The 17532-nt window shown below is 31.4% G+C and overlaps 1 protein-coding gene and 2 long non-coding RNA genes across 3 annotated transcripts; all 3 read left to right on the forward strand.

Moving 5' to 3' along the window:
* The first annotated feature begins 1391 nt into the window (after positions 1-1391).
* On the forward strand, positions 1392-3322 carry LOC105335029 (uncharacterized). The gene is made up of 3 exons (XR_010710435.1): positions 1392-2034; positions 2158-2313; positions 2422-3322. It is a non-coding gene; the product is annotated as an uncharacterized lncRNA (long non-coding RNA).
* A 3628-nt stretch (positions 3323-6950) lies between these two features.
* LOC109619519 (uncharacterized) lies at positions 6951-8364 on the forward strand. The gene is made up of 4 exons (XM_020069737.3): positions 6951-7117; positions 7384-7430; positions 7530-7685; positions 7812-8364. The coding sequence occupies exons 1-4, from the start codon at positions 7105-7107 to the stop codon at positions 7947-7949; spliced, it is 354 nt and encodes a 117-aa protein (XP_019925296.3). The 5' UTR covers positions 6951-7104; the 3' UTR covers positions 7950-8364.
* A 6846-nt stretch (positions 8365-15210) lies between these two features.
* On the forward strand, positions 15211-16965 carry LOC117681368 (uncharacterized). Its single transcript, XR_010710442.1, has 4 exons — positions 15211-15379; positions 15622-15668; positions 16287-16442; positions 16551-16965. It is a non-coding gene; the product is annotated as an uncharacterized lncRNA (long non-coding RNA).
* The last annotated feature ends 567 nt before the right edge of the window (positions 16966-17532 follow it).

Consider the following 17532-nt stretch of genomic DNA (forward strand, 5'->3'; position numbering starts at 1 on the left):
ATACTATAAAGAATTAAGAATTGATATTGACTACAAAATAAAGGATATACATGTATTTAAACTGATTTTTTAGCTTAAGGAGGCTGGGCGGTCAACAAATTTTCAAACCATCCAATCTATCTTAAATTCATATATATATTAAACTATGAACTGCTATTTGGTAAGGACAACTTTCATAAAATTTGAATATTTTCTTCAATCTTTTACAGAGCTCATGTTTTAAGGTGACCAGTATAGTCTTAAGATGGCCACGAATGTCTATCATTCTTTAGCAATTTCTTTTTTAAGTGCACTTTTCTGTAGCTTAAAATCAAACAGAAGCTTAAAAGAAAATTGATAGAAATTATTTGAATATGTAATAAAAACTTAAGGATAATAACTATCATCACTAATTTTTATATGCAATAAAAAGATATGAATGATGTAAATGTAATTGCTCTATGTGTCGAAAAATTAAACATGCATTTAAAGAAATATTCACAAGACGAATGATCTTCCAGATTGAGATATATCATATCAATAAAACATAAATCTTGTCCGCGTGTACTGGCCCGTAAGTGCACAAAAATAAAGTTCCGAGTGGAATAATGCATGCGCACTTCATGATGATCAAAAGTTTAAAAACAGAGAGAGAGAGAGAGAGAGAGAGAGAGAGAGAGAGAGAGAGAGAGAGAGAGAGAGGCTCATATCTTTATTAATGTGTGTGTCTTAAATGACATTAGCAAAGTGATACTATTTGCATAACAGAAAAAAGGAAAAATAGTATTGTTGACCTGTGACTGTGCATGACCGAAGTTCCTGAGGTTTAAGACAGGTTCATAATTTTAAGTCAATGTAATAAATAATTAAAAATACAAAATATAAAGTAACTTGATATTGGGTAACGTGTGTTTTACATCAGTCTTGAAATTTAGTTAAACTAAATGACTATTCTTTGCAAGTAACCTTTTAACTTAATCGTGCTTTTTTCCAGAAATATTACTACCAATGAACACAACCTAATTTGCATAAGGTTTCCTTTTGTTAAACATAAAATCCTTTGTAGATCAAAATTAAAATATAGTCCTCGTTGAAAATGCTTCAATTTGCTGTGTAAGGCTGCGCAAAGATAAATATACACTTCAAAATAGTAACTGGAACTGAGCAAAGATTTGGAGAGTGACATGCCTCAGTCATATCTGCATATCCGGTTCCAGTTCTAATCAACTGACTCGGTGAACAATTCATTTCTCTTTTTTCAGATTCATTGGAAATCATTCATCATCACAATCTTTATTTTTCCAAAACTACTGCAATGTACATATGTATATATATATATATATTATTATGTATTTAAGCTAATGACTCAATTACCCGAAGTTAAATTTTTCTTTAATGTTAAATTCTTTTGAAATTGAATTATGTTGTGATAATGCAATTGAAAGCAGATGTATGAAGACTTAAATATAATTTCCTTCTCAGACTGCATTCACCAAACTTCAATAGGATAACTATATGCTGGAGTTGATTGTTGTAAACAAAAATTCAATGTAATTTCCTGTTTGGGTTATTAAATAGTTACATGTAGCATGACAGAGTTACATGGATCTCTGTTATGCGTATATATTGTTTAATTATCATTTTAATTTATTTAAAAACATTTTTGTGACATTTTTAAGAAAATGAGTTTCCTTTTGATAAACTGTTTTTTGCTGGTTATAAAAATGTGCAATGGTAAAGCTGGTAATTGTTCCAGTGAAAACAACCAGTAAGTATAGCTTTACTTTGGATCAATGTATTTATGCCTATACGATATATATTTTTTAATGAAACTGATATCAAACCTCGACCACTATACATGCATTATTTGATAATCTTGTTTGTTGTTTATTCTTTAAAATCACATCAACGCAAATGTGTCTAGCCTAAGTTATATTATTTTTGTATGTTTTATACATTGTATTGCTGTTATATTGTCAATACTCAAAATATTACCGCTACTTTGTAGGTTTCCGTGTTGTACAAACTATAATCTGGACGAAGGAGAATGCAAAGGTACATGTATTAAAATATATATAATTATAATATACTTCATTATATATTATATTAATATCATATAGAATATATTCCAACTTTCATTTAGCGAAAATAAACATGACAACTGTTTATTAAATACAGAATGCCCGCCAGGATCTTTTGGAATGAATTGTCAGTCACGTTGTGTTTACCCTACTTTTGGGAAATTTTGTTTGAATACCTGTATCTGCAGCAACTCTGATTGTGACCCCGTCAGTGGATGTCAAGGAAATGATACAGAAATTCAGATAACAGCCGGTATTAACAAAATACAAATACACGAAGCATTTAATTCATCTATTCATGAAGCGAAATCGTGAAGATTCACATAGTTTAATGAATAACATAAGGTGAATTATTTTTTAGTGAACACGAGGTCATGGGCATCTTTGTCCGTCAACCCGATTTTCCCATGGAGCTACAGTTCTGCAGCTACACCAGACTACTCAACAGAAAAAGAGGAACTTAACAATGACCAAGGTTTGAAAACCAAGAATTTAAAAATGGCAATTATAATTGTTAGTTGCGTCATTATACTCTTAATACTCGTAAATGGAATAAAATGGATCTTTAAGCCAGTGAAAAGGGCTCATATTATTACAAATACAATGGAAGATAATGACCTTCCAACCGTATATACGGAAATTGATGAAAGATCTGAACGAGAGTCTGAGTCCAACACCATGCGCACAACTGTCACATCAACATCTTTCACGTCTTTGAATGGAATAGAAACCAGACGACCGCGACTTCCGGTCAGAAATACCCAAAGAAACTTCTGCTAAAGAGATGATGGTTTATGCGATAATAACACAATATACTTTATACGTACGTGTATCTTGCAATGCACATCCTATCATATTGCTTATATATGGTATGAACTCTTCATTAATTGAAAATGTAACAATTGTTATGATCAAAGACGAGTATTAAAAGTATTGCAAAATGCAAACATGTTCTCAATGGTATAACCGCATCTTTGCTGGCCAAGAGTGACGATCCACAGTGTTTGTCTATAAATAGAGAAATACGAATAGAGAAACATCTTGGATCGTCACCCTTGGCTAGCAGAGATGATTTTCTATTTGAACGAAACACTTTTAAAAATATGACAAAATCCAGACATGGTCCCAATGGTGTCCTCCTTGAATGTAAGTCGTTTTAAGATATTGCAAAAATCCCTGGTTGCATCTCCCTATAAGAATAGACCCATGAAGTGCTGATAGGACGTAGCCAGATAATTTATATTGAAACGCAGAAAAATGTTGACTTAAAAAAAAAATTTCACGTGTACTTTTAATTGAATATATGTAAAAAAAAAATACTTGCTAAGTAAACCAAAATGAACAAGTTGAAAAGAATTAAACAGAAAAAAAAACGTTAATGGTAATACTGATTACTAAACCACAATAATACCTTATTATCACATTGCATGTATTAAAACTCTCCTGAACATTGCAAAATAAAGCACATTAACTCAACTGTAGGATTTAAGAAAACAATGGTTTGACTAATTTGTGAATAAAAAGCACTTCCTTAAAGAAAACATATATGCTGACTAATTCCTTTAGATGCTAAATATATCAGAATGTTTAGTAAAATAAATTGCTTGAAATAGCTTGAAATAGCATCCGTTAATTAAAGCGGCACTGCTCGATTTCAGAAACATGAATTCCAACAATACTTCAGTGAATTTTTATTAACTGTTTAGACATTGGGAGATGATCATGGCCATTTTTAGGCTGCATTAATCTTTTTGAGAAAAAAGCTCTAGATGAAGAAAATGGAAAAATTCCAATTTTTAAAGCAGTATACTTAAAATATTTTTTTCAGTAAATGACAGTTTATGGCGTAAGGAGAATGTGCGGTCATTTTGTACATTTGAGGATAAGAATGTTAACATTTCTTGAACTGGCTTGTTTCTGTCCGAAATTGGCGAAAAATGTTGCCAAAAGATATAAAAGCAATAAATATGAAGTCCTACATGTCATTTTGTTTGAAAAGTATGCATACAAAAACAGGACAATGCCCTTTTAATCACTTAAAACAGGCGTCAAACAGCACAACTTCAGACTTATTTTGAAGGAGCAATCGTAACTAATATGGCGACCAAATGCTTTTATGAATTCATGTCAGCTTTAAAAGCAACAGTTTGAAGCGTGTTGTGGTGCAGGATTACTACACGAAACAACCTCCTTTGCATTAGTTGCATTTCGTGCACAAGAATAAATACCTCTTCACAGTAGACTTTTGTTTTGTAATTTGTGACCATAACTTAAAAAAACCCATTAAACATACAGCCGAATTGTGTATAGTAGATAAAAAACGAGGACTCCAAGGGATCTACATCATTTACAAATTAATTTTTATTTACCAAGCATTCGGCCATCTTTCTAAATGTATGAAATGCTGTTTTTTTAAGTACATTATGTTCTTTAATGTATCTGTAATACTAAATGATACCAGAATTTCCGTCCAATTATTTACTGACATGTAATGCACAGATTCCAAGCCTTGAAATCAAAGAAATTACAGCTACGCTCATGCCGTAATATGTATTACATGTGTATACTACTAACTGGTACATATTTTATTCAGAACAAGCGCAAGAATAAACACAATGCATGCAGTATTTGGATTTTTTAAAAACTTTTGATTTTAACGACGTGAAATTACAATTAAAATATTTTTTGTTCGCGTCTTGATATGCAATATGGCGACACTTTTGAAGTCTTTATAGAATCTCTGCCGGGATAGAAAATTACCAAAGTTATTATTTTGAGCAAGGAATTGGCTTTATTGGTGATGCTAAATGAGGTAAATTTTAAAGATTACAAATTACACAAAGTCTTTTGTATTTACGACGATTTATTACATACTTGATAAAAATAAACGTTTTTTGCATATTTGATACAGATGACATCACAAAACTCGTTTCGGCCTCCTGGGCTGATACAGGTTATCAGTTCTCTAGGGCTGATCTGGATCCGTATCATACCCCTTTCGAAACCTCTCTGCCCTTTTTCATTTGTGCATGTTTACAGACTAAAACATAAAAATTTGTTACAGTCGACATTTTTAAGCGCTGTTAAAAACTTCAAAAGCTACCAAATGTTTTGGAACAATCATCTTTTAAAACCTGGGGAAATTCTAGTTTTAAAGCTATATGTTTGTCAAAACAATTAGATCTCTTATTATTTAAATACATGTACAGACTACTTTCAAATAATATTTAAAATTAATATTTTAAGTTGATTTCTTATAAATTAATAAAGGATGAAACAAATATAATAATAGACACCCTTTTCCATATCACAGCCAGAATCAGTCCAAGACTCCAATATCTGATACTGGCTGTGATATGGAAAAGGGTATGCATTATTTTCTATTTATCTGTACAAATATATTAAACATTAGCCAGTTGGAATGGGAATAAAATTTCTTGTAAGGCGCAAGGCTGTTTATAGGAACTGATTTGCAATAACATGCCAAAGACACCATATTTCTCACTATCCATACGTAATATGAATAATATATAGGCAAACTCATAAACGTAATGGGTCTCTTAATAAACTTTTGGCGTGGCGAAGTTTCTCTCTACTTTTCCATGTTGCTATTTTGATTGGTTTGATAATCAGTGCAATCAAAATTGAAAATAAATATCTTTGCGATGTGCGTTACATCTCTCGATTGCTAATTCTGTCAGGGAAAAAATTCTCTAAGTGATGTGTCTGAGTATGAATCCAGAAATTAATGCCAAGGAAATGATACAAAGGAGAAGGAGGTCAATGTTTAGACTAAAATAGTACCATCCTCTTTAAGGCACTTCACAAGAATTTCTGATGATCAATCCTGTATGAACAAACTTTGGGAATGACGTTTTCTTTGATTTAAAAAATCATAGATACCAGTATTTAAATGACAAATATACTCTAACTATAGGAAAAGAAAAGGGGAAAACTGACATTGATGACAAAATATGTAGTAAAATTCATCAAGGCGGACCGAAACATCTATGAGCGCAAATATACAAAGCAAATAGCGGTAATAGTTGTTCCAGTTCTTTTACCTTTAGGCCAGCTGATGCTCAAAGAGATCATTTACATACCGGCGGCCCTTAAACATTAAAAAAAAATCAGAATCTTTTTTTAATGTGTTAGTTGAAAATATGATAATCTATAAAATACTTTGCATAGCAGAAAACATGGAAGATAAATCAGATTAATTGGAAAAAGGGAAGTTTAGTAGTCAATGCCTCAAGTTTCTTGGGTTTGAAACTGCTTCAAGATTCTGGATCCTTGTGGTGTAACAAAATTAGAATTCAAAGTTACATTTAAATGATATTCTGTAACTTATATCCTGTGTCAGTCAAGATAAAATACATGACCACACCTGATACTTAGTTAAAGGGACATTTTAACTTAATCGTTGTTTTTCCAGAAATGTTATTACCAATTAACACAATTTGATTTGCATTAGTAGTGACGTTTATTTTTTAAACACAGCAAGAAAGTGTAACATCATTAGTACAATAATTAAACAGGTTGTACATAGATCTAAATGGCAGATCTGTCTAACATTGAACTGAGGAAATCAGACGGGGATTGACTAGTCAGAGGACAACATTTAAGCCTGTCTGCAGATCAAGTTTTGACCAACTAACTCTGTGAACAGCACATCTTTTTCAGATTCACTAGAAAGGATGTCTCGATCTCCAAGATATATTTACATCGATAACTTTAAATTTGTGTAATAAATTATGGCATGATCATGCCATACAAAAATGCAATTGAATTTAGAGGATCATTTCCTTTTCTAGATGAATACATACTTCAAAAGGATATAATTATCTTTTTTCCTGTTGATGGTTTGATATAACTAGTTTTTTACTTTGAGCATGATAATGTTTCGTGTTTTGTTATATTAACACATTACTAAATTTAGTAATTTATTTATTGGTACTAGAAATGACTTTTCTTTTGATATGCTGTTTCCCGTTGGTTTTAAAATATCCTATTTGTGAAGCAAGCATAAGTTCCAGTGAGAAAAATGAAAACGATCAGTAAGTATAAATATTTTGAATATATACATAACCGAAATAATTATTTTCCACACTGAATTTATTTTCATTTTTTTCACCGGACACAGTTTGTCGTATTATATCAAACAAAACTAAAGGCTGAGAAACGTATAATATACATATAAGTATTTTAAAAAAAAAAAAAAACCTTTTCAATTCTGCTTGGTGTTCATAGTTCAATTCTTATAATTCATTCATGTGTATACTAATATGTACCAATAAAACACTTCTTCGATGTTTGTTTGCAGGACTCTATGCTACCCAAACTATTTTTGGGATAATGGAGAATGTAAAGGTGAATAGTAAAAAATCAGACAGATGTAATGAAAAAGATTATTTTAAAAAAAGATTCAGCTATTAAAAAAATGAATTTGACAACACTTTATAAATTCAGCATGCCCATCCGGATATTTTGGAACGAACTGTTCTCAACGATGCCCTTATCCTTACTATGGTAAATTGTGCAAGGAAGTGTGTCTTTGTAATGCTACAGATTGTGATCATGTCTTTGGATGTCAAAGAAATAATTCAGAGATTGAGACAGCAACAGGTTGGTACATGTTGAAAGATCATTTGCAGATACATGCACGAAACAAAATTAGGAAATTCATGAAGTGTTGAAAATATTATTATTATTATCATCATGCAAAAAGTACAATGTGGATTTTCATTTTAGGGATCATCAAATCAGATGTATCATCAACGAAAGAAAAATCCAAATATTCAACAGCTCAAACGGAATTATATGAAAAGCAAGAAAAACCCAAACACTCAACACCTCAAACGAAATTATATGATTACCAAGGTAACGTGAAAAACGATAATTTAAGAATACCGGTTATAATAGTGGGTTGTATCCTTATATTCCTAATAGTTGTGCATGGATTAAAATGGATTTTAAAGCCAATAAGAAAAACAGGAACATTTGAATTACCTAGAGAAGATTATGACCCAACAACCGAATATCTGGAAATTAATGAAATATATGAACAAGAGTCCGCGTCCAACACAACCAGTACAACCGTCACAGCAAGGTCTTGAACATCTCTGAATAGAGTAGAAATCAGACCGCAACTTCCGGTCAGGAATACACAACAAATCTCCTGCTTAACGAGGCCGGGTCTAATTTGTTCTGCCCTAGATTTTTGAATGAAATTTTTTACATGAATTTCTACTGATATATTTATTATTCTAAGATATAAAAAATAAGACATTCACCACACCGTTTGTTTAAGGGGTCATCTCAAAGTTTGTTAATTTTTAACATAGGACCCTATGGGATTTTCCTTAAAATGTATCAATTTTGCACATTTTTTACATTTTTTTATACTTCTGCCCTAGGGATTTCTTTTTCTGTTCTAAATATTGAAGTTGTTGCTAAAAGGCATCAAATGGTCAAATAAAAGAAACCTTTTACCTCCTGCTTTGTTCCAGTGGTCTTATCAAATTGTTTTTGTGTGCCCAATTTCCCATATTTGTCAGATAATGGCTATTTTATATTTGATAAAGGCAGAATGGTGATCTTTATAGTATTATTAAAACATTCAGACATAGTTAAGTAAGAAATAAATACATAACATCACATATTAAGGGTCATTGATATAAAATACATGGTTACTGTCTTGAAATATACAGTGAATTTAACTATATTTAGGCGGGTTAAGAAAACGATGCAGAGGGGTAGGCTTGCTAAACCCTCTTCACGTTTTCGACCCGAGCCCAAATATAGCTTATACTTCGAGACATTTATGCTTATTCCACAATATAACATTAATTTTACACATCAAAAAGCTATTTTTAACAAATTTCGATGAATATCTGCAGTTGAAACAATCACGCCATGGCGTCAACCAAGCAAAAAGATGACGTCACAATACAAATGAAACGCTGCGCGAAAGCGTGCGTACTCGATCTGTACTCGGCCTCGTTAAGTTGTAAATGTAAAGATGTTAAAGTAATAAAGAAGATTTATATTTTGTTGGTTCATGTGATCGTTCAAAATGGTTAATTTTCAAACACATGTGTGAAAACTTTTTAATTAAGAACGCTTTCCAGACACTTTTGGGAATAGTTTATCATTGCAATGTCCGAAACATATCTCTACGTCCACTTCTCTCAGAATTTTTTTCTAAGAGTAAAAACACAAAATAATCATACATATGTGGGCATTCTTTTCATTCCGCGAGTTACAGATAACAAGGTTCAAATATCAACATCCAAATCGTGACGCAAAGAAGAATGATCTCATATTTTATCAACTTATGCACAAACACATCATCTTTTGTTACCTGTATACAAAAATCATTGTAATTTATGAAAATCATATTATCATCAAAACCACTTCATCAAAACAATATAACAGATTTCAATGCAAAGAATGAAAAAATAACCCTGATATTAATCAACACACAACCTTGCAAAAAATTAGAAAATACCTTAAATGTCTTTTTTTCGAGTGATATCGCAAAATCTTTTAAAATTTGAGTAATTTTTTCCTGATTAAATACTGTAAAAGAATATCTGAATGTAGAAAAATAAAATAAAAAGGATACACAAATAAAGACCCCCCCCCCCAAAAAAAAAACCCATTAAAAATTACTTGCAACCATATATTTTATAATATATCATTATACACGTAATTGCCCATGCAAGTAGATTTTGCATCATAGTCAATTGAACTTGTTTACCCTCTTTTTTTCTTTACCCTCTTGTGATATCAAGTTTTTCAATTAAGCTAGTCATAGCAAACTTAGAAATAAAGGGTAAAATGAATCGAGGAAGTCAATCTAATAATATTAACGATTTAAAAAAAATCATTTGACATAATACATGCATGTTGAATTTTTTATTCTAATTTACAAGTAGAAGCCAAAAATATGGCCGTGCAACTCTTCCCTTTTTCTAACAAGCTTTTTTTCTAGTTTATTTTTTGTTCACGTCATTTTCTGACTGCCCTCTGGCTGATGCATGTATGTGCACACTAGAAACATTCAAACATACTAGTACATATGTACAGTGTACACATTATAAACAATTTGTTACTAGAATTTCATATCACCAGCCAAAGTGTTAACCGAAAGTTCTCAGTTAATGTACTGTAGATGAGCAAATAATCACGATGGTTTTAATTTCACTATGTCCGCGATTTATCATTTTTCTGCTAAATTAAACCCATCGTAAATTTTAACATAAGTTTTTTAAAAAACTTGTTAATGCTTATACTTTGATCAACTGGTTTTCTTGAAGCCTGAGCTTAAAACCATCGCGATTGGTACTTTTTGATTAATCGTGAAGTTTTTACACCGTGGAATTAAAACGACTTACAGTAAATGAAAACCGGAGGCATGAAAGCACGGGTGTACCTTAATAAACCCCACAAACTCAGACAGGTACGACACAAGTCAATTTTTTATTTTATTACCAGACCGTTGTGAAGTTTTTGTAAATAAAACACTATTAAAATCCGGAAGTGTGAAATTATACTTATATCCGGTAACTATAATAATCAAAAATTATAGTCTAAGAGTACACAAGGGTGATTGATAATTATATAATAATCATAATTTTAGTTACAATTATATTGAAATGGACTTTTTAATAGTTTTGTGAAACATTGTTAAACCACTATAAAATTGGTGTGAAACTTCATTTTATACTTGTATGTAATAGAACAAACAAACTTACATACGTGATTAACTAACCTCTTAAACTTTAGCTTAGTGTTATCTTCCGTAGGGAAGGGAAAGGGAGGGGTTAGCTCATGTATAAGTTCTCTTATACGCTAAGAGAGGGAATGTGAAGTTTTTCCATAGAGAAAAAGATTTAAGGTGGCTCACTACACCATAAAATATTTTCTCAAATCAGCAGAAAATTACTTGATTATGATAGATATCATAGTCTAATAGGAAAAAAATGTGCAATTTTGGATGGAAAATTACATTTTCGAAAACGTCTAACTCAGCAAACATGAACAAAAGCTCCAGGCGAATTCGAACTCATGATCTGCTGATCATAAGCCCAAGAGAGAAGAATCAGTTGATTATACAAAATGTACTTGTTAAATCACGTTTCCAGTCTGACGTTTTCTTGTTCATGCCATTTGAAGATCGTTTTCGAGTGGAATAAGACCGTCTGTTTATTTCAGGTAAGAATAGCCATTGCATAGTAATTATAACTAAAGAGTGAATATTCCTTATTTTAATACACCTTATCACCAATATTATACTTCAAATTATTAGTAGCATATATAAATTGTTTATGTATATCACAACTTCCTTTGACTAGTTTTTTTTATCGTATAATAGTAGTACTGTAGCTATTATAGGTGTTTTATTTTTATTTTTTTAGTCGTTGGTGTCGCATGAACATATATATTATAGGGACAGTGCAATACGGTTTTTGGGTGTTTCAAAGCATGGTGTGATAGTTTGCTTCTGGTATATAGGTTTTCAGAGAGAAATGAGCAGAAACAGAAAGAACGACACTGACAGCAAAAGAGGAGAAGCCGAAAACGGAGAAGAAAAGGGATACATTTATACACGTCACTGGCAGAAATTTACTAATGAGATTACAACCCGCAACTTCAGTCGAACACCCACAGGCGCGATTATAAAACAAGCTGAAGAAAGTAATTGTAATGCTTTATCATCCACGTTACAAATATTTCTTTCAATCATAATATTAGGAGCACGATATTTTTTCTTCTGTTGATAATCGTGATCTTAATCAAAAAAATAAAAACCGTTCCTATGACATTCTCAGATGCGGTGGACACAAATTGCGAGATTTTCCGCGGAAAAAGAACTTTCGAGACACAGACAACACAAGCAAAAGTTATAAATCAGAAACAAAATGTGATAAGGACAAAACATTTTGGAAGAGTGGTCCTTCCTGCTTCGTCTAATCTATTAAACATTGGTCAGGTGTTCCCTAGTTCTTACGAAGGTTCGGGTGAATACGTCGACCCAAATGATCCCTACATCAATACAAATGACCCCAAAGCCAGTCCAAATGACCTTGACACCAAACCTAAGTATTTAAAGGTCTTGGCGGAGTCGCACAACACAAGCACTGAAGTTAACGGCTTTAGTTGTCGACATCTGTGGGTGCCGATCTGTAAATGTTTGGCATCAGGATACTATAACGTAAAGTGCAAAACCTGCCAGAGAAAAGGAAAGCCTAAACCAAAATATGACAATATGAATTATTGATTTTGTTAGTTTTATTTTAAAAGGAGGCTGGGTGGTAAACAAATTGACCATCAAATCTACCAAAACTTCTAAGATATGACATGTTTAGCAGTATCCTATTATTAAGAAAAGAAAAAATCCATATATTTTACCTTTTAGATTTTGGTGGTTTTCTAGATATTCTTCTAATGGATAACAATGCAGTTTCAAATTTGTCACGACCACCAATTCGTCTAAAATACGCTGTGTACAATTTTTTTTATAATAAATACAATGCTTTAAAGATTTTAAAATTGATATTGATTGCAAGATAAAGGATGTACATGTACATGTATTTTAAATGATTTTTTTTAACTTAAGGAGGCTGGGATGTCAACAAATTTTTAAACCAACCGATACACCTTAAATTATTATAATATATATATTTTTTAAAACTATGAACTGCTTTTTGGTAAGGACAACTTTCATAAATGACTCCTGTTTGGTAAGTGAAATAGGGGTACTATACAGGCAATAGACAACAAAATGGTAGCAAAACTACCAAACAGTGGGCTAGTTGTTCCCAAAATAAATAACAGCAGTGCTGTTTTCATAAACTGTTATATAAAGAACAAAATATTTTGACATTCTTCTTACATTGTAAATATCACCATGGTACAGTTTATTATTTTGTACTGAGTCTAAATTATGCAAAAAAAAAGTATAAAGAAAACCTTATTTGATAGAAAACAATGGCCTATTTGTTTCTCATTAGAACACAAGATTACCATTGAAAAACATCAAACATTTACCTTAAATTCTTATAATATATATATATATATATATATATATATATATATATATATATATATATATATATATATATATATATATATATATATATATATATATATATATATATATATATATATATATTTTAAACTATGGACTGCTATTTGGTAAGGACAACTTTCATAAAATTTGAATATTTTCTTCATTCTTTTACAGAGCTAATGTTTTAAGGAGACCAACATGGTCTTTAGATGCCTACAACCGTCTAGCTTTCTTTAGCAATTTCTTTACTAAGTGCACTTTTCTCTAGCTTTAAATCAAAAAGTAGCTTAAAAGAAAATTAATAGAAATTATTTGAATATGTAATAAAAATTTAAGGATAAAAACTATCAGTACTTATTTTTTTATGCAATAAAAAGATATTAATGAAGTCAATGTAATTGCTTTATGTGTTGAAAAATTAAACATGATTTTAAAGAAATATTCACAAGACGAATGATCTTCCAGATCGAGATATATTATATCAATAAAACATAAATCTTGTCCGCGTTAACTGGCCCGTAAATGCAGAAAAATAAAGTTCCGAGCGGAGTAATGCACTTCATGATGATCAAATGTTTAAAAACAGAGAGAGAGAGAGACACCCCTGCGAATGTTATTGTCATTCAAATTTTAGACCACGTGGTTTTATTTGACCTTTTCAGTTTCGCAGTAAAAATCGTGCCTCGTGTTTATAGTCTTTTTCACAGAATCTAGGTTCTTGTGGTCAATTATAAAATCTAGATGTTTATTGATTTTAAACTTTATCTTCATTAATTGGTGAATAAAATGTGGTCTAGAAATAAATGTGACAATACAAATATTAGTTTTTGTCTGCTGATGCAACAACTAACATGCTTAAAAGAGATCCCTTCTGAGGATTAATTTTCGATCCGCGCCTGACCTAGTAATAACATCAATAGTGAAATAGAGTATACTATTTTATGCAGAATGTTCCTTGAAAATGGCACGATACACTAAGTTTTTATGCAAAACAGACACCCATTATTTTTTTTAAACATGGTATTGCACAATACAAGCATCAAACATGGCTATGATTTTATTAAAGAACCCAGTGTTTATATTTTCAATCACTCGAACACGAACGATAACTCTGTTCTGAATATTATCGTTTGATATAAATACCTGTAAATGGTGGAATAAGACATACATCTTAAAAGCTTTCCAAGTTTTAACATAAATCAAAGTAGGATATGATATGAAAAACGACCAGTACTTACGTATTTTGAGAATTTTATCCGAACACTTATACTTCCGCTCGAAATTTCACAGGAATTGAACACATTTCGGTGAAGTCTCGTGAACTTTCATTCGAGCACCTCTGGATTTATTACGTACTTAGCAACGATAAAGAAAACATTCCGAACACAATCGCAGGGGTGGAGAGATAGAGAGAGAGAGAGAGAGAGAGAGAGAGAGAGAGAGAGAGAGAGAGAGAGAGAGAGAGAGAGAGAGAGAGAGTTTAACTTAACTTAATCGTGCTTTTTTCCAGAAATATTACTACCAATAAACACAACCTAATTTCCATTAGGTATACTTTTGTTTAAACATAAAATGCTTTCTAGATCAAAATATAGTCCTCGTTGAATATGCTTCAATTTGCTGTAGAAGGCTGCGCAAATATACAAAATACACCATAAATATACACTTCAAAACAAAAACTGGAACTGAGCAAAGATGTGGGAGTGACATGCCTCAGTCATATCATTTTTTTCAGATTCATTGGAAATCATTCATCATCACAATCTTCATTTTTCCAAAACTACTGCAATGTACATATGTATATATATATTTATGCATTTAAGCTAATGACTCAATTACCCGAAGTTTAAATTTTTGTTTAATGTTAAATTCTTTTGAAATTGAATTATGTTGTGATCATGCAATTGAAAGCAGATGTATGCAGACTTAAATATAATTTCCTTCTCAGACTGCATTCACCAAACTTCAATAGTATACTATATGCTGGAGTTGATTGATGTAAACAAAAATTCAGTGTAATTTCCTGTTTGGGCTATTAAATTGTTACATGTAGCATGAGAGAGTTACATGGATCTCTGTTATGCGTGTATATTGTTTTATTATCATTTTAATTCATTTAAAAACATTTTTGTGACATTTTTAAGAAAATGAGTTTCCTTTTGATAAACTGTTTTCTGCTGGTAATAAAAATGTGCAATGGTAAAGCTGGTAATTGTTCCAATGAGAGAAGTGAAAACAACCAGTAAGTATAACTTTACTTTGGATCAATGAATTTATGCCTAAACGATATATATATTTTTTAATGAAACTGATATTAAACCTCGACCACTATACATGTATTATTTGATAATCTAGTTTGTTGCTTATTCTTTAAAATCACATCAACGCAAATGTGCCTAGCCTAAGTTAGATTAATTTTGTATGTTTTATACATTGTATTGCTGTTATATTGTCAACACTCAAAATATTACCGCTACTTTGTAGGTTTCCGTGTTGTACAAACTTTTATCTGGACGAAGGAGAATGCAAAGGTACATGTATTAAAGGGGCATGGTCACGATTTTGGTCAAAAATTATTTTTTCGATTTTAATGTTTACAATGCCTTAGTAAGGCATTTTTAATAGGCAACCAAAAATTGAGTGTCATTTGTTGAGTTATAAGCGAGTTACAGAGCTTACAATTTTTCGCTATGTAAACAAAGCGTTTGTTTACATTTCGAATATTGAAGTGAAAATTCCAGTTTTAGACCAAAAAGAAATGTGTTAATCGTTAGGAACTGTTTATTTATGCTTTAAATGAATAATAAGATAGAAAAACCAGCTTTAAAAGATTTTTTACTGGTATATTAAACCTATTTAAACGAAAACAGGGCACGAGCCTTGTTTACATGACGAAGAACTGTGAGCCCTGTATCTTGCTTAAAACTCAACGACTGGCACCAGAATTTCATTTGATCATTAGAAATGCATCCCTAAAGCATTGTAACTAATAAAATTGGAAAAATAAAAGTTGACCAAAATCGTGACCATGCCCCTTTAAGATATATATAATTACAATATATTTCATTATATATTATATTTATATCATATAGAATATATTCCAACTTTCATTTAGCGAAAATAAACATGACACTGTTCATTAAATACAGAATGCCCGCCAGGATCTTTTGGAGTGAATTGTCAGTCACATTGTGTTTACCCTACTTTTGGGAAATTTTGTTTGAATACCTGTACCTGTAGCAACTCTGATTGTGACCCCGTCAATGGATGTCAAGGAAATGATACAGAAATTCAGATAACAGCAGGTATGTACAAAATACAAATACATGAAACATTTAATTCATCTATTCATGAAGCGAAATTGTGAAGATTCACATAATTTAATGAATAACATAACGTGAATTATTTTTTAGTCAACACGAGGTCATGGGTATCTTTGTCCGTCAACCCGAATTTCCCATGGAGCTACAGTTCTGCAGCTACACCAGACCACTCAACAGAAAAAGAGGAACTTAACAATGACCAAGGTTTGAAAACCAAGAATTTAAAAATGGCAATTATAATTGTTAGTTGCGTCATTATACTCTTAATACTCGTAAATGGAATAAAATGGATCTTTAAGCCAGTTAAAAGGGCTCGTATTATTACAAATACAATGGAAGATAATGACCTTCCAACCGTATATACGGAAATTGATGAAAGATCTGAACAAGAGTCTGAGTCCAACACAATGCGTACAACTGTCACATCAACATCTTTCACGTCTTTGAATGGAAAAGAAACCAGACGACCGCGACTTCCGGTCAGAAATATCCAAAGAAACTTCTGCTAAAGAGATGATGGTTTATGCGATAATAACACAAAATACTTTATACATACGTGTATCTTGCAATGCACATCATATCATATTGCTTATATATGGTATGAACTCTTCATTAATTGAAAATGTAACAATTGTTATGATCATAGACGAGTATTAAAAGTATTGCAAAATGCAAACATGTTCTCAATGGTATAACCGCATCTTTGCTGGTCAAGAGTGACGATCCACAGTGTTTGTCTATAAATAGAGAAATACGAATAGAGAAACATCTTGGATCGTCACACTTGGCTAGCAGAGATGATTTTCTATTTGAACGAAACACTTTTAAAAATATGACAAAATCCAGACATGGTCCCAATGGTGTCCTCCTTGAATGTAACTCGTTTTAAGATATTGCAAAAATCCCTGGTTGTATCTCCCTGTAAGAACAGACCCATGAAGTGCTGATAGGACGTAGCCTGATAATTTATATTGAAACGCAGAAAAATGTTGACTTTAAAAAAAAATTTCACGTGTACTTTTAATTGAATATATGTAAAAAAAAAAATACTTGCTAAGTAAACCAAAATTAA

The sequence above is a fragment of the Magallana gigas genome, chromosome 2 (genome assembly GCF_963853765.1).
Source record: "Magallana gigas chromosome 2, xbMagGiga1.1, whole genome shotgun sequence".
Classification (NCBI taxonomy): domain Eukaryota; kingdom Metazoa; phylum Mollusca; class Bivalvia; order Ostreida; family Ostreidae; genus Magallana; species Magallana gigas.